Here is a 21,309-nt window from a genome sequence, read left to right on the forward strand (position 1 = left end):
CACGCGTTAGTAGAGTGGGCAGTACCCCTACCCCTTGTATGTACACACTATGGTACAAGTGACACGCGTTAGTAGAGTGGACAATACCCTTTCCCCTTGTATGTACACACTACCTTATGTTGACACGCGTTAGTAGAGTGGGCAGTACCCCTACCCCTTGTATGTACACACTATGGTACAAGTGACACGCGTTAGTAGAGTAGACAGTACCCCTACCCCTTGTATGTACGCACTATGGTACAGGTGACACGCGTTAGTAGGGTGTACAGTACCCCTACCCCTTGTATGTACACACTATGGTACAAGTGACACGCGTTAGTAGAGTGGACAGTACCCCTACACCTTGTATGTACACACTATGGTACAAGTGACACGCGTTAGTAGGGTGGACAGTACCCCTACCCCTTTTATGTACACACTATAGTACAAGTGACACGCGTTAGTAGAGTGGACAAAACCCTTACCCCTTGTATGTACACACTATGGTACAAATGACACGCGTTAGTAGAGTGTACAGTACCCCTACCAATTGTATGTAAACACTATGGTACAAGTGACACGCGTTAGTAGAGTGTACAGTACCCCTACCCCTTGTATGTACACACTATGGTACAAGTGATAGGCGTTAGTAGAGTGGACAGTACCCCTACCCCTTGTATGTACGCACTAAGGTACAAGTGACACACGTTAGTAGAGTGTACAATACCCCTGCCCCTTTTATGTACACACTATGGCACAAGTGACACGCGTTAGTAGAGTGTACAATACCCCTGCCCCTTTTATGTACCCACTATGGTACAGGTGACACGCGTTAGTAGAGTAGACAGTACCCCTACCCCTTTTAGGTACACACTATGGTACAAGTGATACGCGTTAGTAGAGTGTACAGTACGCCTACCCCTTGTATGTACACACTATGGTACAAGTGATACGCGTTAATAGAGTGGATAGTACCCCTACCCCTTGTATGTTCACACTATGGTACAGGTGACACGCGTTAGTAGAGTGGACAGTACCCCTACCCCTTGTATGTACACACTATGGTACAAGTGACACGCGTTAGTAGAGTGGACAATACCCCTACCCCTTGTATGTACACACTATGGTACAAGTGACACGCGTTAGTAGAGTGAATAGTACCCCTACCCCTTGTATGTACACACTATGGTACAAGTAACACGCGTTGTAGAGTGGACAGTACCCCTACCCCTTGTATGTACACACTATGGTACAAGTGACACCTGTTAGTAGAGTGGACAGTACCCCTTCCCTTTGTATGTACACACTATGGTACAAGTGACACGCGTTAGTAGAGTGTACAATACCCCTACCCCTTGTATGTACACACTATGGTACAAGTGACACGCGTTAGTAGAGTGTACAGTACCCCTACCCCTTGTATGTACACACTATGGTACAAGTGACACGCGTTAGTAGAGTGGACAATACCCCTACCCCTTGTATTTACACACTATGGTACAAGTGACACGCGTTAGTAGAGTTTACAGTACCCCTACCCCTTGTATGTACACACTATGGTACAGGTTACACGCGTTAGTAGAGTGGACAATACCCCTACCCCTTGTATGTACACACTATGGTACAAGTGACACGCGTTAGTAGAGTGGACAATACCCCTTTCCCTTGTATGTACACACTATGGTACAGGTGACACGCGTTAGTAGAGTGGACAGTACCCCTACCCCTTGTATGTACACACTATGGTACAAGTGACACGCGTTAGTAGAGTTTACAGTACCCCTACCCCTTGTATGTACACACTATGGTACAAGTGATACGCGTTAGTAGAGTGGACAATACCCCTTTCCCTTGTATGTACACACTATGGTACAGGTGACACGCGTTAGTAGAGTAGACAGTACCCCTACCCCTTTTAGGTACACACTATGGTACAAGTGATACGCGTTAGTAGAGTGTACAGTACGCCTACCCCTTGTATGTACACACTATGGTACAAGTGATACGCGTTAATAGAGTGGATAGTACCCCTACCCCTTGTATGTTCACACTATGGTACAGGTGACACGCGTTAGTAGAGTGGACAGTACCCCTACCCCTTGTATGTACACACTATGGTACAAGTGACACGCGTTAGTAGAGTGGACAATACCCCTACCCCTTGTATGTACACACTATGGTACAAGTGACACGCGTTAGTAGAGTGAATAGTACCCCTACCCCTTGTATGTACACACTATGGTACAAGTAACACGCGTTGTAGAGTGGACAGTACCCCTACCGCTTGTATGTACACACTATGGTACAAGTGACACCTGTTAGTAGAGTGGACAGTACCCCTTCCCCTTGTATGTACACACTATGGTACAAGTGACACGCGTTAGTAGAGTGTACAATACCCCTACCCCTTGTATGTACACACTATGGTACAAGTGACACGCGTTAGTAGAGTGTACAGTACCCCTACCCCTTGTATGTACACACTATGGTACAAGTGACACGCGTTAGTAGAGTGGACAATACCCTTACCCCTTGTATGTACACACTATGGTACAAGTGACACGCGTTAGTAGAGTGGACAATACCCCTACCCCTTTGTATGTACACACTATGGTACAAGTGACACGCGTTAATAGAGTGGACAATACCCCTTCCCCTTGTATGTACACACTACCTTATGTTGACACGCGTTAGTAGAGTGGACAGTACCCCTACCCCTTGTATGTACACACTATGGTACAGGTGACACGCGTTAGTAGTGTACAGTACCCCTACCCCTTGTATATACACACTATGGTACAAGTGACACGCGTTAGTAGAGTGTACAGTACCCCTACCCCTTGTATGTACGCACTATGGTACAAGTGACACGCGTTAATAGAGTGGACAGTACCCCTACCCCTTTTATGTACACACTATGGTACAAGTAACACGCGTTAGCAAAATGTACAGTAGCCCTACCCCTTGTATGTACACACTATGGTACAAGTGACCCGCGTTAGTAGAGTTTACAGTACCCCTACCCCTTGTATGTACACACTATGGTACAAGTGACCCGCGTTAGTAGAGTTTACAATACCCCTACCCCTTGTATGTACACACTATGGTACAAGTGACCCGCGTTAGTAGAGTTTACAGTACCCCTACCCCTTGTATGTACACACTATGGTACAAGTGACCCGCGTTAGTAGAGTGTACAGTACCCCTACCAATTGTATGTAAACACTATGGTACAAGTGACACGCGTTAGTAGAGTGTACAGTACCCCTACCCCTTTTATGTACCCACTATGGTACAAGTGACACGCGTTAGTAGAGTGTACAGTACCCCTACCCCTTTTGTGTACCCACTATGGTACAAGTGACACGCGTTAGTAGAGTGGACAGTACCCCTTCCCCTTGTATGTACACACTATGGTACAAGTGACACGCGTTAGTAGAGTGGACAGTACCCCTACCCCTTTTATGTACCCACTATGGTACAAGTGACACGCGTTAGTAGAGTGAATAGTACCCCTACCCCTTGTATGTACACACTATCTTAAGAGTGACACGCGTTGGTAGAGTGTACAGTACCCCTACCCCCTTGTATGTACACACTATGGTACAAGTGACACACGTTAGTAGAGTGTACAATACCCCTGCCCCTTTTATGTACACACTATGGCACAAGTGACACGCGTTAGTAGAGTGTACAATACCCCTGCCCCTTTTATGTACCCACTATGGTACAGGTGACAGGCGTTAGTAGAGTAGACAGTACCCCTACCCCTTTTAGGTACACACTATGGTACAAGTGATACGCGTTAGTAGAGTGTACAGTACGCCTACCCCTTGTATGTACACACTATGGTACAAGTGATACGCGTTAATAGAGTGGATAGTACCCCTACCCCTTGTATGTTCACACTATGGTACAGGTGACACGCGTTAGTAGAGTGGACAGTACCCCTACCCCTTGTATGTACACACTATGGTACAAGTGACACGCGTTAGTAGAGTGGACAATACCCCTACCCCTTGTATGTACACACTATGGTACAAGTGACACGCGTTAGTAGAGTGAATAGTACCCCTACCCCTTGTATGTACACACTATGGTACAAGTAACACGCGTTGTAGAGTGGACAGTACCCCTACCCCTTGTATGTACACACTATGGTACAAGTGACACCTGTTAGTAGAGTGGACAGTACCCCTTCCCTTTGTATGTACACACTATGGTACAAGTGACACGCGTTAGTAGAGTGTACAATACCCCTACCCCTTGTATGTACACACTATGGTACAAGTGACACGCGTTAGTAGAGTGTACAGTACCCCTACCCCTTGTATGTACACACTATGGTACAAGTGACACCTGTTAGTAGAGTGGACAATACCCCTACCCTTTGTATTTACACACTATGGTACAAGTGACACGCGTTAGTAGAGTTTACAGTACCCCTACCCCTTGTATGTACACACTATGGTACAGGTTACACGCGTTAGTAGAGTGGACAATACCCCTACCCCTTGTATGTACACACTATGGTACAAGTGACACGCGTTAGTAGAGTGGACAATACCCCTTTCCCTTGTATGTACACACTATGGTACAGGTGACACGCGTTAGTAGAGTTTACAGTACCCCTACCCCTTGTATGTACACACTATGGTACAAGTGATACGCGTTAGTAGAGTGGACAATACCCCTTTCCCTTGTATGTACACACTATGGTACAGGTGACACGCGTTAGTAGAGTGGACAGTACCCCTACCCCTTGTATGTACACACTATGGTACAAGTGACACGCGTTAGTAGAGTGGACAATACCCCTACCCCTTGTATGTACACACTATGGTACAAGTGACACGCGTTAGTAGAGTGAATAGTACCCCTACCCCTTGTATGTACACACTATGGTACAAGTAACACGCGTTGTAGAGTGGACAGTACCCCTACCGCTTGTATGTACACACTATGGTACAAGTGACACCTGTTAGTAGAGTGGACAGTACCCCTTCCCCTTGTATGTACACACTATGGTACAAGTGACACGCGTTAGTAGAGTGTACAATACCCCTACCCCTTGTATGTACACACTATGGTACAAGTGACACGCGTTAGTAGAGTGTACAGTACCCCTACCCCTTGTATGTACACACTATGGTACAAGTGACACGCGTTAGTAGAGTGGACAATACCCTTACCCCTTGTATGTACACACTATGGTACAAGTGACACGCGTTAGTAGAGTGGACAATACCCCTACCCCTTTGTATGTACACACTATGGTACAAGTGACACGCGTTAATAGAGTGGACAATACCCCTTCCCCTTGTATGTACACACTACCTTATGTTGACACGCGTTAGTAGAGTGGACAGTACCCCTACCCCTTGTATGTACACACTATGGTACAGGTGACACGCGTTAGTAGTGTACAGTACCCCTACCCCTTGTATATACACACTATGGTACAAGTGACACGCGTTAGTAGAGTGTACAGTACCCCTACCCCTTGTATGTACGCACTATGGTACAAGTGACACGCGTTAATAGAGTGGACAGTACCCCTACCCCTTTTATGTACACACTATGGTACAAGTAACACGCGTTAGCAAAATGTACAGTAGCCCTACCCCTTGTATGTACACACTATGGTACAAGTGACCCGCGTTAGTAGAGTTTACAGTACCCCTACCCCTTGTATGTACACACTATGGTACAAGTGACCCGCGTTAGTAGAGTTTACAATACCCCTACCCCTTGTATGTACACACTATGGTACAAGTGACCCGCGTTAGTAGAGTTTACAGTACCCCTACCCCTTGTATGTACACACTATGGTACAAGTGACCCGCGTTAGTAGAGTGTACAGTACCCCTACCAATTGTATGTAAACACTATGGTACAAGTGACACGCGTTAGTAGAGTGTACAGTACCCCTACCCCTTTTATGTACCCACTATGGTACAAGTGACACGCGTTAGTAGAGTGTACAGTACCCCTACCCCTTTTGTGTACCCACTATGGTACAAGTGACACGCGTTAGTAGAGTGGACAGTACCCCTTCCCCTTGTATGTACACACTATGGTACAAGTGACACGCGTTAGTAGAGTGGACAGTACCCCTACCCCTTTTATGTACCCACTATGGTACAAGTGACACGCGTTAGTAGAGTGAATAGTACCCCTACCCCTTGTATGTACACACTATCTTAAGAGTGACACGCGTTGGTAGAGTGTACAGTACCCCTACCCCCTTGTATGTACACACTATGGTACAAGTGACACACGTTAGTAGAGTGTACAATACCCCTGCCCCTTTTATGTACACACTATGGCACAAGTGACACGCGTTAGTAGAGTGTACAATACCCCTGCCCCTTTTATGTACCCACTATGGTACAGGTGACAGGCGTTAGTAGAGTAGACAGTACCCCTACCCCTTTTAGGTACACACTATGGTACAAGTGATACGCGTTAGTAGAGTGTACAGTACGCCTACCCCTTGTATGTACACACTATGGTACAAGTGATACGCGTTAATAGAGTGGATAGTACCCCTACCCCTTGTATGTTCACACTATGGTACAGGTGACACGCGTTAGTAGAGTGGACAGTACCCCTACCCCTTGTATGTACACACTATGGTACAAGTGACACGCGTTAGTAGAGTGGACAATACCCCTACCCCTTGTATGTACACACTATGGTACAAGTGACACGCGTTAGTAGAGTGAATAGTACCCCTACCCCTTGTATGTACACACTATGGTACAAGTAACACGCGTTGTAGAGTGGACAGTACCCCTACCCCTTGTATGTACACACTATGGTACAAGTGACACCTGTTAGTAGAGTGGACAGTACCCCTTCCCTTTGTATGTACACACTATGGTACAAGTGACACGCGTTAGTAGAGTGTACAATACCCCTACCCCTTGTATGTACACACTATGGTACAAGTGACACGCGTTAGTAGAGTGTACAGTACCCCTACCCCTTGTATGTACACACTATGGTACAAGTGACACGCGTTAGTAGAGTGGACAATACCCCTACCCTTTGTATTTACACACTATGGTACAAGTGACACGCGTTAGTAGAGTTTACAGTACCCCTACCCCTTGTATGTACACACTATGGTACAGGTTACACGCGTTAGTAGAGTGGACAATACCCCTACCCCTTGTATGTACACACTATGGTACAAGTGACACGCGTTAGTAGAGTGGACAATACCCCTTTCCCTTGTATGTACACACTATGGTACAGGTGACACGCGTTAGTAGAGTTTACAGTACCCCTACCCCTTGTATGTACACACTATGGTACAAGTGATACGCGTTAGTAGAGTGGACAATACCCCTTTCCCTTGTATGTACACACTATGGTACAGGTGACACGCGTTAGTAGAGTGGACAGTACCCCTTCCCCTTGTATGTACACACTATGGTACAAGTGACACGCGTTAGTAGAGTGGACAGTACCCCTACCCCTTTTATGTACCCACTATGGTACAAGTGACACGCGTTAGTAGAGTGAATAGTACCCCTACCCCTTGTATGTACACACTATCTTAAGAGTGACACGCGTTGGTAGAGTGTACAGTACCCCTACCCCCTTGTATGTACACACTATGGTACAAGTAACACGCGTTAGCAAAGTAGACAGTACCCCTACCCCTTGTATGTACGCACTATGGTACAAGTGACACGCGTTAGTCAAGTGGACAGTACCCCTACCCCTTGTATGTACACACTATGGTACAAGTGATACGCGTCAGTAGAGTGTACAGTACCCCTACCCCTTGTATGTACACACTATGGTACAAGTGACACGCGTTAGTAGAGTGTACAGTATCCCTACCCCTTGTATGTACACGCTATGGTACAGGTAACACGCGTTAGTAGAGTGTACAGTACCCCTACCCCTTGTATGTACACACTATGGTACAAGTGATACGCGTTAGTAGAGTGTACAATACCCCTACCCCTTGTATGTACACACTATGGTACAAGTGACACGCGTTAATAGAGTGTACAATACCCCTACCCCTTGTATGTACACACTATGGTACAAGTGACACGCGTTAGTAGAGTGTACAATACCCCTACCTCTTGTATGTTCACACTATGGTACAGGTGACACGCGTTAGTAGAGTGTACAGTACCCCTACCTCTTGTATGTTCACACTATGGTACAGGTAACACGCGTTAGTAGAGTGTACAATACCCCTGCCCCTTGTATGTACCCACTATGGTACAAGTGACACGCGTTAATAGAGTGTACAGTACCCCTACCCCTTGTATGTACACACTATAGTACAAGTGATACGCTGTTAGTAGAGTAGACAGTACCCCTACCCCTTTTAGGTACACACTATGGTACAAGTGATACGCGTTAGTAGAGTGTACAGTACGCCTACCCCTTGTATGTACACACTATGGTACAAGTGATACGCGTTAATAGAGTGGATAGTACCCCTACCCCTTGTATGTTCACACTATGGTACAGGTGACACGCGTTAGTAGAGTGGACAGTACCCCTACCCCTTGTATGTACACACTATGGTACAAGTGACACGCGTTAGTAGAGTGGACAATACCCCTACCCCTTGTATGTACACACTATGGTACAAGTGACACGCGTTAGTAGAGTGAATAGTACCCCTACCCCTTGTATGTACACACTATGGTACAAGTAACACGCGTTGTAGAGTGGACAGTACCCCTACCCCTTGTATGTACACACTATGGTACAAGTGACACCTGTTAGTAGAGTGGACAGTACCCCTTCCCTTTGTATGTACACACTATGGTACAAGTGACACGCGTTAGTAGAGTGTACAATACCCCTACCCCTTGTATGTACACACTATGGTACAAGTGACACGCGTTAGTAGAGTGTACAGTACCCCTACCCCTTGTATGTACACACTATGGTACAAGTGACACGCGTTAGTAGAGTGGACAATACCCCTACCCTTTGTATTTACACACTATGGTACAAGTGACACGCGTTAGTAGAGTTTACAGTACCCCTACCCCTTGTATGTACACACTATGGTACAGGTTACACGCGTTAGTAGAGTGGACAATACCCCTACCCCTTGTATGTACACACTATGGTACAAGTGACACGCGTTAGTAGAGTGGACAATACCCCTTTCCCTTGTATGTACACACTATGGTACAGGTGACACGCGTTAGTAGAGTGGACAGTACCCCTACCCCTTGTATGTACACACTATGGTACAAGTGACACGCGTTAGTAGAGTTTACAGTACCCCTACCCCTTGTATGTACACACTATGGTACAAGTGATACGCGTTAGTAGAGTGGACAATACCCCTTTCCCTTGTATGTACACACTATGGTACAGGTGACACGCGTTAGTAGAGTGGACAGTACCCCTTCCCCTTGTATGTACACACTATGGTACAAGTGACACGCGTTAGTAGAGTGGACAGTACCCCTACCCCTTTTATGTACCCACTATGGTACAAGTGACACGCGTTAGTAGAGTGAATAGTACCCCTACCCCTTGTATGTACACACTATCTTAAGAGTGACACGCGTTGGTAGAGTGTACAGTACCCCTACCCCCTTGTATGTACACACTATGGTACAAGTAACACGCGTTAGCAAAGTAGACAGTACCCCTACCCCTTGTATGTACGCACTATGGTACAAGTGACACGCGTTAGTCAAGTGGACAGTACCCCTACCCCTTGTATGTACACACTATGGTACAAGTGATACGCGTCAGTAGAGTGTACAGTACCCCTACCCCTTGTATGTACACACTATGGTACAAGTGACACGCGTTAGTAGAGTGTACAGTATCCCTACCCCTTGTATGTACACGCTATGGTACAGGTAACACGCGTTAGTAGAGTGTACAGTACCCCTACCCCTTGTATGTACACACTATGGTACAAGTGATACGCGTTAGTAGAGTGTACAATACCCCTACCCCTTGTATGTACACACTATGGTACAAGTGACACGCGTTAATAGAGTGTACAATACCCCTACCCCTTGTATGTACACACTATGGTACAAGCGACACGCGTTAGTAGAGTGTACAATACCCCTACCTCTTGTATGTTCACACTATGGTACAGGTGACACGCGTTAGTAGAGTGTACAGTACCCCTACCTCTTGTATGTTCACACTATGGTACAGGTAACACGCGTTAGTAGAGTGTACAATACCCCTGCCCCTTGTATGTACCCACTATGGTACAAGTGACACGCGTTAATAGAGTGTACAGTACCCCTACCCCTTGTATGTACACACTATAGTACAAGTGATACGCTGTTAGTAGAGTGGACAGTACCCCTACACCTTGTATGTACACACTATGGTACAAGTGACACGCTTTAATCAAGTGGACAGTACCCCTACCCCTTGTATGTACACACTATGGTACAGGTAACACGCGTTAGTAGAGTGTACAATACCCCTGCCCCTTGTATGTACACACTATGGTACAAGTGACACGCGTTAATAGAGTGTACAGTACACCTTGAGATGGATCAGAAAAAGATTTTTGTACAAACATTACAACACCATTTTAATACTTTAGGCGATACTAAGTACCGATAAGACTAGGTGGAATGACAATATAAACAACCAATCACAACAATCGCTACCTAATTATGCAATTTTGTTAAATTTACAGCTCTCAGCAATCAAATTCCTTCCTCGCCGTTGAAAAGTAAAAGAGAAATTGACATGCACAAGTCCTGTTTTCTTTTTTGAATGGCTGCTAGATAACCTTACCCGTTACTTTCTTTTTGGGCTACGCCTAGTACCTAAGGAAAACAAAGCTATTGAAGACTAGTGGATATTTAATCGCGCTGTAAACTTGTAGTGAGAAAATTTTATTTAGCACGAAGCTAGGCCGGGTTCCTGGAAACAGGTTATCGCTAACCCAGGGATGAATGCCCTTTTTATCCAATCGAATGTAAAGAGAGCCGTATTTATCCTTGGGCTAGCTCAAACTGCTTTCTGGGAACCGGCCCCTGAGCAATAAATAGTTATCGACGGGAAGCCTATTTGGAGATCGACAACAGGGCCGTAGCAGGGTTAGGGGCCGGGGTTGGCTTGTGCTCCTCCCAATATATTCAAAATAAGGAAATGATCAGTACGGACGTGGTTGCAGCCTTCCGATGTCCTTATGTATCTATCAGTGCTGCATGAAAATAGACTCTAAACTGAGTTGTACAGCTCTTTGATGGAACTTTCTAAAAGTATGCCATCCTAACAAAAATAGCAAGTTTGGGAAAGCATTCCCATCGGCTGATTTGTGAAATTGTGCTATTGCGTTTTCTACAACCCTGTTTTTAAACGGTTGTTTATAAAACTCTTAACATGATTTCAATATTAAATGAAAGCAAAAGTGTGGCTCACTACATCTCTTAAACGTTTTAGGCGCCTGGCGATGTTGTAGAGAATACCGGCAGTATTCTGTAAAGATCTATGCCGGGCCGGATCCATACACGCGGGAGGCTCAAACCAAAGCCAGCTCGTCATGTTCCTCTAAAGGCACTCTTTCCTCATCCTTATGGGATCTTTTTTTCTTGGAGCTTGTTTTGATGTCATTCTGAAGCAACTCGCGGTCGTGAGGGTCTGAAAGGATCAAATGGGTTGAGAAAAACTTGAAAGTGACGGCTTTTGGTGATTGCTTTTATTTATAGCGGGATGGCAACATTGCAATAACATGGGCACCGGAAGGGAAAAAAACAAAAGGGAAGACCGAATACGACCTGGAGACGGAGAGTGGAAAAGGAAAGAAAAGATGCAGGTTGGCGAACATGGGAGGAGGCAAGAGATGCACCAACCAGCAGGGAAAACTGTAGGACTTCTGTGTAGCCCCTATGCGCAAGCTAGGTTAAAGAACGGAACAGTCTACGTTGTAAGAAGGAAAAATACAACAGCTGTATGCCGTTGTTTGCAGAAAGGGGGGGGGGGGGGGGCAGAAGGATATAAAGTCGCTATATGCCCAAATATTGAAGGAAAACATTGAACAATGTACAATAATTTGTATTAGTTGAATTTAATAACGACAAAAACGATGATGTCAATGTTGTTGATAGCAAAAACAACGTTAATAACGAAAATGATGTTCGATGACACGATGGGTAAGATGGCAGGCTAGGTGAGTGTAGTGTGGTGCGCTGGGGTATGTGATGCCAAATGTCAAACAACATTTGTACTTACCTTCATGCATATCGGCAGGGTACACGATATTTAGCTCGTCATTATGTGCCCGGTATATGCTCGACATATTGGTATAATGCTTCTCTAGATTCTTGTATTTTCGGTAGTAGAAGGCCATTCCCACCATTAAAGCGAGGACTGAGGAAGAGGAACAAAGTACCTCAATAAACATATGTTTTTGTATTGTTCTCTTTTTGCACTAAGGTGCAAAACCGAGGAGGCAGGCGCTTATCCATTCATGAAGTTTAAACATGTATGTCGCTGTCGTATGCATTTATAGCGTGCGTAGCTTTTTATCGATTTCTCTGTGAACCCACATTGTAGCACGCTTATACTCTAGGAGTGTGATTCATATAACCATTCCGGTAAGCGTCCATATGAGTGTGATAGGTACTGCCATTCTTGTTACCTTACCTACCAGTGTGATTGGTATTGCCCCCATGGTTAAGTTACCTACCAGTGTGATTGGTACTGCCATTCTGGTTACGTTACCTACCAGTGTGATTGGTACTGCCATTCTGGTTACGTTACCTACCAGTGTGATTGGTACTGCCATTCTGGTTACGTTACCTATGAGTGTGATTGGTACTGCCATTCTGGTTACGTTACCTACCAGTGTGATTAGTACTGCCATTCTGGTTACCCTTACCCTACGAGTGTGATTGGTACTACCCATATTGTTAAGTTACCTATGAGTGTGATTGGTATTGCCCCCATGGTTACGTTACCTACCAGTGTGATTGGTACTGCCATTCTGGTTACGTTACCTACCAGTGTGATTGGTACTGCCATTCTGGTTACGTTACCTACCAGTGTGATTGGTACTGCCATTCTGGTTACGTTACCTACCAGTGTGATTGGTACTGTCATTCTGGTTAAGTTACCTACCAGTGTGATTGCTACTGCCATTCTGGTTACGTTACCTACCAGTGTGATTGGTACTGCCATTCTGGTTACGTTACCTACCAGTGTGATTGTTACTGCCATTCTGGTTACGTTACCTACCAGTGTGATTGTTACTGCCATTCTGGTTACGTTACCTACCAGTGTGATTGGTACTGCCCATATGGTTAAGTTACCTATGAGTGTGATTGGTACTGCCATTCTGGTTACGTTACCTACCAGTGTGATTGGTACTGCCATTCTGGTTACGTTACCTACCAGTGTGATTGTTACTGCCATTCTGGTTACGTTACCTACCAGTGTGATTGGTACTGCCATTCTGGTTACGTTACCTACCAGTGTGATTGGTACTGCCATTCTGGTTACGTTACCTACCAGTGTGATTGGTACTGCCATTCTGGTTACGTTACCTACCAGTGTGATTGGTACTGCCATTCTGGTTACGTTACCTACCAGTATGATTGGTACTGCCTCTTTGGTTAAGTTACCTACCAGTGTGATTGGTACTGCCATTCTGGTTACGTTACCTACCAGTGTGATTGGTACTGCCATTCTGGTTACGTTACCTACCAGTGTGATTGGTACTGCCATTCTGGTTACGTTACCTACCAGTGTGATTGGTACTGCCATTCTGGTTACGTTACCAACCAGTGTGATTGGAACTGCCATACTGGTAAACTTACCTATGAGTGCGACTAGTACTGCCATACTGGTAAACTTACCTATGAGTGATTGGTACTGTCATTTTGGTAACCTCTTACCTATAAGTGAGATCGGTATAGCGATGGCTAATGCTAGGGTTCGCTTTTCAGATTGACTGGAGCCGCTACGCTGTGCGCCGATCACGCCTGGTTTGTTGTTTGGGACTGCTGTTGTTGGCTCTGGTCCGAGGTAGGTCTTGATCCACCTGTATTGCATTGACATTTTATCAGTACAAGTGATGGTTTCTATGTTAGAAAACTGTATATTCGGTTAAATATGTTACCCTTGATAAACAAAGATTAAACTGAAACTATGTACCCCCATTGAGCCCCGGTCTCGCTTTATTATCATTATCAAGGAGACTTTTACAAAATTAAAATAAAAGATAGCTCCGTGCATTATCTGTAAACATCTGTGAACCCGGTTAATAAGTGCAACTCGTTAATGGGGATAGCCCCAATGGTGCTCCAAATATATGCTTTGCCGTTATTTTGCATTGCTCTACCCTGACTGCGCCGCCAATCCAAAATGCCTTAAGCAAAAAGCAAGCAAATGTTCTTACTTTGCTGTGGATCATTTTTATGACTGACAGGTTCTCATGACACGGGTCGGTGCATCTTCCATGTGGACCAATCACAGCGCTTGAGCTTGGAGCGCGGGTATTACAAACGTGTTTATTCGATACGTCAAGCTTAATTGGCTATGCCTTATATATGGATTTCCATTGTGCTTGTTTGGTTCATTTGGTTCTACATGGTGTATCTACGTGTATTCTCTATGTGTACACACTCTGTGTACATACTTTGTAAATACTCAATGTGTAAACACTCAATGTATAAACATGCTTTGTGTACATACTCTATGCGTACACATTCTATGTGTACATACTTTATGCGTACATTCTCAATGTGTACATACTCTATGTTTGTGGTGTCCAGTTAGCTCTTACCTCAGTGACCCTGCAACAGTTTTCCCTGTTTTGCCAACATTGAATGTCTGATTGAGCGCGAGAATCACCTGCTGTATAGATTTTCCTTCGAGGAAGAAGAGAGAGCCAAGTGTTACTTAAGTAACAATGACAATGACGATGACGATGACGATGACGATGATGATGATGATAATAATAAACGCTGGCCCATGGTACCATCTTAGTAACAGTGCTTACACCCTAACTCGCATTCACGATTCTTATGCACTGGGTTGAATTTTTTTCGACGTTTTGGCAATGCCTCCTTTATCAGGATTGACCGTTAATCCTGATGAGGCAGCATTGCCGAAACGTCGGAAAAATTTCAACCCAGTGATTCAAGAATTTTTTTTTTATATAAATAAGCATAAGACAATCACTGCACAGGACCAAAACACTACCACGATTCTATGCAGTCCATATCTACACACTGACAAGAACAAAACGTCAAATGCGCGGAGCATTTGTATATGTCTCGCGATGTTAAATTGCGCTATACAAATACGAAACATTTCGTAGTCATTTCATAAACCCTCGGCTCTTAATAAAAGGCAAGTAAGGCATAAGTTGACTCTTGGCTAAAGGTACAGTGATGTCTCACCCAAGAGAACTGTACCTCACCTGGTGACTTGAATGCTGGCAGGATGTTGAAGAACACAAGAGCCGCTTGCACCTCAAGCGCCGCTACGCGCTCGCTGAAACGATAATAGAACAATCAATACGACACTACGAACTCTTCTAGTAGTACTACGCGCTCGCTGAAACGATAATAGAACGATCAATACGACACTACTGACTAGTATTAGTACTACGTACTAGTTAGTATACGCATTCATAGGGCATCGAATATAATACTATAGCATAGCAAAACGCAGCGAAACACACTTGAATAGCAAATCCACGGTACCATTCTCACCTCGTAGAGATTTAAATTTCCAGTTGGTTCAAGTTTTCAATAAGTTATTAGAATCTTATTATCTAGTATACCTAGGTATCTGAGCCTGAGCACTGACAGCTTGATAAAACTCCTCTGGGAAGTATTGACCAGCGGTATCCAGTGCGCCCGCGAATCTAATGCTAAGACGTGTGGTTCCTTCAGTTGCTGCAATAATAATAATAATAATAATAATAATAATAATAATAATAATAATAATAATAATAATAATAATAATAATAATAATAATAATAATAATAATAATAATAATAATAATAATAATAATAATAATAATAATAATAATAATAATATAGTGAATTTTACTAATTCTGTTGACCAAACTTTATCTCTTAGAAGCATACAAAATGACATGCTATTAGTAACATCATTAGCATCTTCATACCATCACTATCATCCTAATCATCATAGGAACATCGTCAGAATTATCACAGCAATATTATCATCAGCATCATTACAACATCATTACCATCACAGGAACATCATCACAACACCAGTATCATCACAGAAACATCATCATCATCATCATTACAACATCATTACCATCACAGAAACATCATCGCGACATCAGTATCATCACAGAAACATCATTAGCATCATTACAACATCACTATCATCACAGGAGTATCACAACGACATCAGTATCATCACAGAAACATCATCATCAGCATCATTACAACATCATTACCATCACAGAAACATCATCGCGACATCAGTATCATCACAGAAACATCATTAGCATCATTACAACATCACTATCATCACAGGAGTATCACAACGACATCAGTATCATCACAGAAAAATCATCAGCAGCATCATTACAACATCACTATCATCACAGGAACATGATCACAACATCAGTATCATCACAGAAACATCACCACGGCATCAGTATCATCACAGGAACATCACCACGGCATCACTATCATCACAGAAACATCACCACGGCATCAGTATCATCACAAAAACATCATTAGCATCATTACAACATCACTATCATCACGACATCAGTATCATCACAGAAACATCATCACGGCATCACTATCATCACAGGAACATCACCACGGCATCACTATCATCACACGAACATCACCACGGCATCAGTATCATCACACGAACATCACCACGGCATCAGTTTCATCACAGAAACATCACCACGGCAACAGTATCATCACAGGAACATTACCAGTACCGTCATATCTATATATAAGTACTTTCCTGTCATTAGGGACAACGACGACGGCAACGTGGACGACGACGGCAGAAAATAATAGAATTTGACTCATAATTCCATAGCAGCAGGTGCAAATGCGATCTGTCTGATACATTTCAGCCGTTTTCCATAAAACCACAACGTGAAAACCCCTAGAGGATGCGGACGTTTGCACTGTGAACTCCACTAACTACGTTCGCTACTGTAGAAATAATGTCCTAAGTGTCCTTAGGCTGAGTTCAAACGTCGTAGTATCCATGAGCCGTACTCAATGCAAATGCTTGCAAATGAATCGAGTCGATTGTTCCATCGTCATTTACACACATTTGCATTGAATACGGCTAATGGATAGTACGACATTTGAACTTAGCCTTAGTTTATTATTTTTCTGTCTCTGACTATGTTTAGCTTATTCCATTGCAATAAAATTATTATTGATCGCCACGCGCAAAAACATCTTTTTCGATCGCGTTGTCCTAGCCGTCGTCGTCGTCATTGATCAAGGTTGCTATTCTCCTCACCTGGCTGTGTGTACTGCCTGACAACGAGGCTCGTAGTCAAACTCTCCCCTGCTCTATTTCTCGCCCCCACGCTGAAGGAGTACTCGGTTCCAGGTTCCAGGTGCCCAAATGTGTGCGTCATGGAGTTGCCCACGTCTGTAAACCTTGGCCCGTCCTCGCCTCCATCAGACACGTCTGTCTTCCGCCACGTGATCTAACGCAAACCAACATTGTGTATTCTTTTTTATTCAATATATTGCTGCGCTTTCAGAGTGCGACAGGAAAACAAGACTAGGGATCCTCATATCTTATAGCCCCCCACCCCCCTGGGTGTAGTTGTTGCGTGGGTACCCCCCTGGGTATAGTTGTTGCGTAGGTACCCCCTGGGTGTAGTTGTTGCGTAGGTACCCCCTGGGTGTAGTTGTTGCGTGGGTACCCCCCTGGGTATAGTTGTTGCGTGGGTACCCCCTGGGTATAGTTGTTGCGTGGGTACCCCCCTGGGTGTAGTTGTTGCGTGGGTACCCCCTGGGTGTAGTTGTTGCGTGGGTACCTCCTGGGTGTAGTTGTTGCGTGGGTACCCCCTGGGTGTAGTTGTTGCGTGGGTGCCCCCCTGGGTATAGTTGTTGCGTGGGTACCCCCTGGGTGTAGTTGTTGCGTGGTTACCCCCTGGGTGTAGTTGTTGCGTAGGTACCCCCTGGGTGTAGTTGTTGCGTGGGTACCCCCTGGGTGTAGTTGTTGCGTGGGTACCCCCTGGGTGTAGTTGTTGCGTAGGTACCCCCTGGGTGTAGTTGTTGCGTGGGTACCCCTGGGTGTAGTTGTTGCGTGGGTACCCCCCTGGGTATAGTTGTTGCGTGGGTACCCCCCTGGGTATAGTTGTTGCGTGGGTACCCCCTGGGTGTAGTTGTTGCGTGGGTACCTCCTGGGTATAGTTGTTGCGTGGGTACCCCCCTGGGTGTAGTTGTTGCGTGGGTACCCCCTGGGTGTAGTTGTTGCGTGGGTACCTCCTGGGTGTAGTTGTTGCGTGGGTACCACCTGGGTATAGTTGTTGCGTGGGTACCCCCCTGGGTATAGTTGTTGCGTGGGTACCCCCTGGGTATAGTTGTTGCGTGGGTACCCCCCTGGGTGTAGTTGTTGCGTAGGTACCCCCTGGGTGTAGTTGTTGCGTGAGTACCCCCTGGGTATAGTTGTTGCGTGGGTACCCCCTGGGTGTAGTTGTTGCGTGGGTACCCCCTGGGTGTAGTTGTTGCTTAGGTACCCCCTGGGTGTGGTTGTTGCGTGGGTACCTCCTGGGTGTAGTTGTTGCGTGGGTACCTCCTGGGTGTAGTTGTTGCGTGGGTACCCCCTGGGTGTAGTTGTTGCGTGGGTACCCCCTGGGTGTAGTTGTTGCGTGGGTACCTCCTGGGTGTAGTTGTTGCGTGGGTACCCCCTGGGTATAGTTGTTGCGTGGGTACCCCCCTGGGTGTAGTTGTTGCGTGGGTACCCCTGGGTGTAGTTGTTGCGTAGGTACCCCCTGGGTGAAGTTGTTGCGTAGGTACCCCCTGGGTGTAGTTGTTGCGTGGGTACCTCCTGGGTGTAGTTGTTGCGTGGGTACCCCCTGGGTGTAGTTGTTGCGTAGGTACCCCCTGGGTGTAGTTGTTGCGTGGGTACCCCCTGGGTATAGTTGTTGCGTGGGTACCCCCATGGGTATAGTTGTTGCGTGGGTACCCCCTGGGTGTAGTTGTTGCGTGGGTACCTCCTGGGTATAGTTGTTGCGTGGGTACCCCCCTGGGTGTAGTTGTTGCGTGGGTACCCCCTGGGTGTAGTTGTTGCGTGGGTACCTCCTGGGTGTAGTTGATGCGTGGGTACCCCCTGGGTATAGTTGTTGCTTGGGTACCCCCCTGGGTATAGTTGTTGCGTGGGTACCCCCTGTGTATAGTTGTTGCGTGGGTACCCCCCTGGGTGTAGTTGTTGCGTGGGTACCCCCTGGGTGTAGTTGTTGCGTGGGTACCCCCTGGGTATAGTTGTTGCGTGGGTACCCCATGGTTGTAGTTGTTGCGTGGGTACCCCCTGGGTGTAGTTGTTGCTTAGGTACCCCCTGGGTGTAGTTGTTGCGTGGGTACCTCCTGGGTGTAGTTGTTGCGTGGGTACCCCCTCCTGGGTGTAGTCGTTGCGTGGGTACCTCCTGGGTGTAGTTGTTGCGTGGGTACCCCCTGGGTGTAGTTGTTGCGTGGGTACCCCCTGGGTGTAGTTGTTGCGTGGGTACCTCCTGGGTGTAGTTGTTGCGTGGGTACCCCCTGGGTATAGTTGTTGCGTGGGTACCCCCCTGGGTGTAGTTGTTGCGTGGGTACCCCTGGGTGTAGTTGTTGCGTGGGTATCCCCTGGGTGTAGTTGTTGCGTGGGTACCCCCTGGGCGTAGTTGTTGCGTGGGTACCCCCCTGGATGTAGTTGTTGCGTGGGTACCCCTGGGTGTAGTTGTTGCGTGGGTACCCCCTGGGTATAGTTGTTGCGTGGGTACCCCCTGGGTGTAGTTGTTGCGTGGGTACCTCCTGGGTGTAGTTGTTGCGTGGGTACCCCCTGGGTGTAGTTGTTGCGTGGGTACCCCCTGGGTGTAGTTGTTGCGTGGGTACCTCCTGGGTGTAGTTGTTGCGTGGGTACCCCCTGGGTATAGTTGTTGCGTGGGTACCCCCCTGGGTGTAGTTGTTGCGTGGGTACCCCTGGGTGTAGTTGTTGCGTGGGTACCCCCTGGGTGTAGTTGTTGCGTGGGTACCCCCTGGGCGTAGTTGTTGCGTGGGTACCCCCCTGGGTGTAGTTGTTGCGTGGGTACCCCTGGGTGTAGTTGTTGCGTGGGTACCCCCTGGGTATAGTTGTTGCGTGGGCACCCCCCGGGTGAAGTTGTTGCAAACCTTGTATCCTGTGATGACGCCATTTGGATGCTTGGGCTGGGACCACGTGATCTTAATTGTGGCAGACTCCGGTTGCACTACTTCTGCGGTGACGTACTTTGGGGCATCCGGGACTTCAAGAAAAAAAAAAACGAGCATGACAAGAAAATTGGTACTTGCAGGCCACTCATACAGTGGCGGATATACGGGGGGTGGGGGGGGGTGAGTGTCTAGGGCAGGGGGGATGGGTGTGCATTTTTTGTTAGGCAGGCCTTTTTAAGGCAGTTCAGGATGTTTTGTTTTTACCAAACGATGCAGAAAATTATAGGGCATACATGTATTTTTATTTCCAAAGAGGATGGCCCGTGAGTCAAATCCAATGGTTAGGTAAGTTTTTTAAAATAGAGATAAAGCTAGTTGCTTACTCTCTTCTCTTGTCGTTACAAGAATCGGAGAGGACAGAGCGCCCAGTCCCACGCTGTTATTTGCGGCCACTGCAAACTGGTACTGAGTATAGGGAAGCAGTCCTGTAACGAGGTAAGAAGTACCGAGAACCTGTCTTGGGACGGCCCACGAAGACGGGAGCATCTGAAATCACAATCGGTACTCTATCACACAACGGGCAAGATGGTACACAAAAAATATGCACGCTTACACTTCACAAAAATTACCGTCCGCGCAGAAGGACACAATCGATGACAATCCCAGAGGCAGTATAAGCACCATACAATGGAAATCCGGACTTCAACTCTCTAAATTAGGCCTAATTACGCCTAGAATAAACAACGGAAGCACACAATTTTCTAGCTGATGACACATCCACATACCAATTCCCACGATTGAGCGAGGAAGGGTTGCACAGGCAAATCCTTGTCTCTTACCTGGTACACGGCGTAGTTGAGTAACTTGCCATTGATTTTTGCCGGAGCTTGCCATGTGAGCTGGATACTGCGCGAAGACTTCGCCTCTCCCATCAGCACCCGCGGCGTAGTTGGTCCTGGTAAAAGTAAAGA

At 46.1% G+C, this 21,309-nt stretch overlaps 2 protein-coding genes across 2 annotated transcripts in view; both read right to left on the reverse strand.

The window, feature by feature from the left end:
- Positions 1-10,528: 10,528 nt before the first annotated feature.
- The window catches only part of LOC5513708, a 45,153-nt gene continuing 34,372 nt past the window's right edge, over positions 10,529-21,309 (reverse strand). The window contains exons 30-39 of the mRNA XM_048726072.1: positions 21,178-21,293; positions 20,722-20,884; positions 20,318-20,430; positions 17,457-17,649; positions 15,758-15,872; positions 15,392-15,465; positions 14,753-14,837; positions 13,863-14,008; positions 12,199-12,336; positions 10,529-11,607 (exon numbers count right to left, since the gene is read on the reverse strand). Of these exons, the coding sequence (XP_048582029.1) occupies positions 11,489-11,607; positions 12,199-12,336; positions 13,863-14,008; positions 14,753-14,837; positions 15,392-15,465; positions 15,758-15,872; positions 17,457-17,649; positions 20,318-20,430; positions 20,722-20,884; positions 21,178-21,293 (1,262 nt within the window). The 3' untranslated portion in view covers positions 10,529-11,488. The remainder of the gene's footprint in view (positions 11,608-12,198; positions 12,337-13,862; positions 14,009-14,752; positions 14,838-15,391; positions 15,466-15,757; positions 15,873-17,456; positions 17,650-20,317; positions 20,431-20,721; positions 20,885-21,177; positions 21,294-21,309) is intronic.
- LOC125561756 lies at positions 12,301-13,850 on the reverse strand. The gene is made up of 2 exons (XM_048726073.1): positions 12,927-13,850; positions 12,301-12,807 (listed from the first exon to the last, which is right to left on the reverse strand). Exons 1-2 carry the CDS (start codon positions 13,807-13,809, stop codon positions 12,548-12,550), a joined length of 1,143 nt encoding a protein of 380 aa, XP_048582030.1. The 5' UTR covers positions 13,810-13,850; the 3' UTR covers positions 12,301-12,547.

Source organism: Nematostella vectensis, chromosome 4 (genome assembly GCF_932526225.1).
Source record: "Nematostella vectensis chromosome 4, jaNemVect1.1, whole genome shotgun sequence".
NCBI classification, from domain to species: Eukaryota; Metazoa; Cnidaria; class Anthozoa; order Actiniaria; family Edwardsiidae; genus Nematostella; species Nematostella vectensis.

Coding starts and splice junctions, on each gene's coding strand:
- LOC125561756 (XM_048726073.1), bottom strand. CDS start 13,809: ATGGCAGTACTAGTCGCACTCATAGGTAAGTTTACCAGTATGGCAGTT. Junction 12,808..12,926: donor AGTACCAATCACACTGGTAG/GTAACGTAACCA, acceptor TCACACTGGTAG/GTAACGTAACCAGAATGGCA.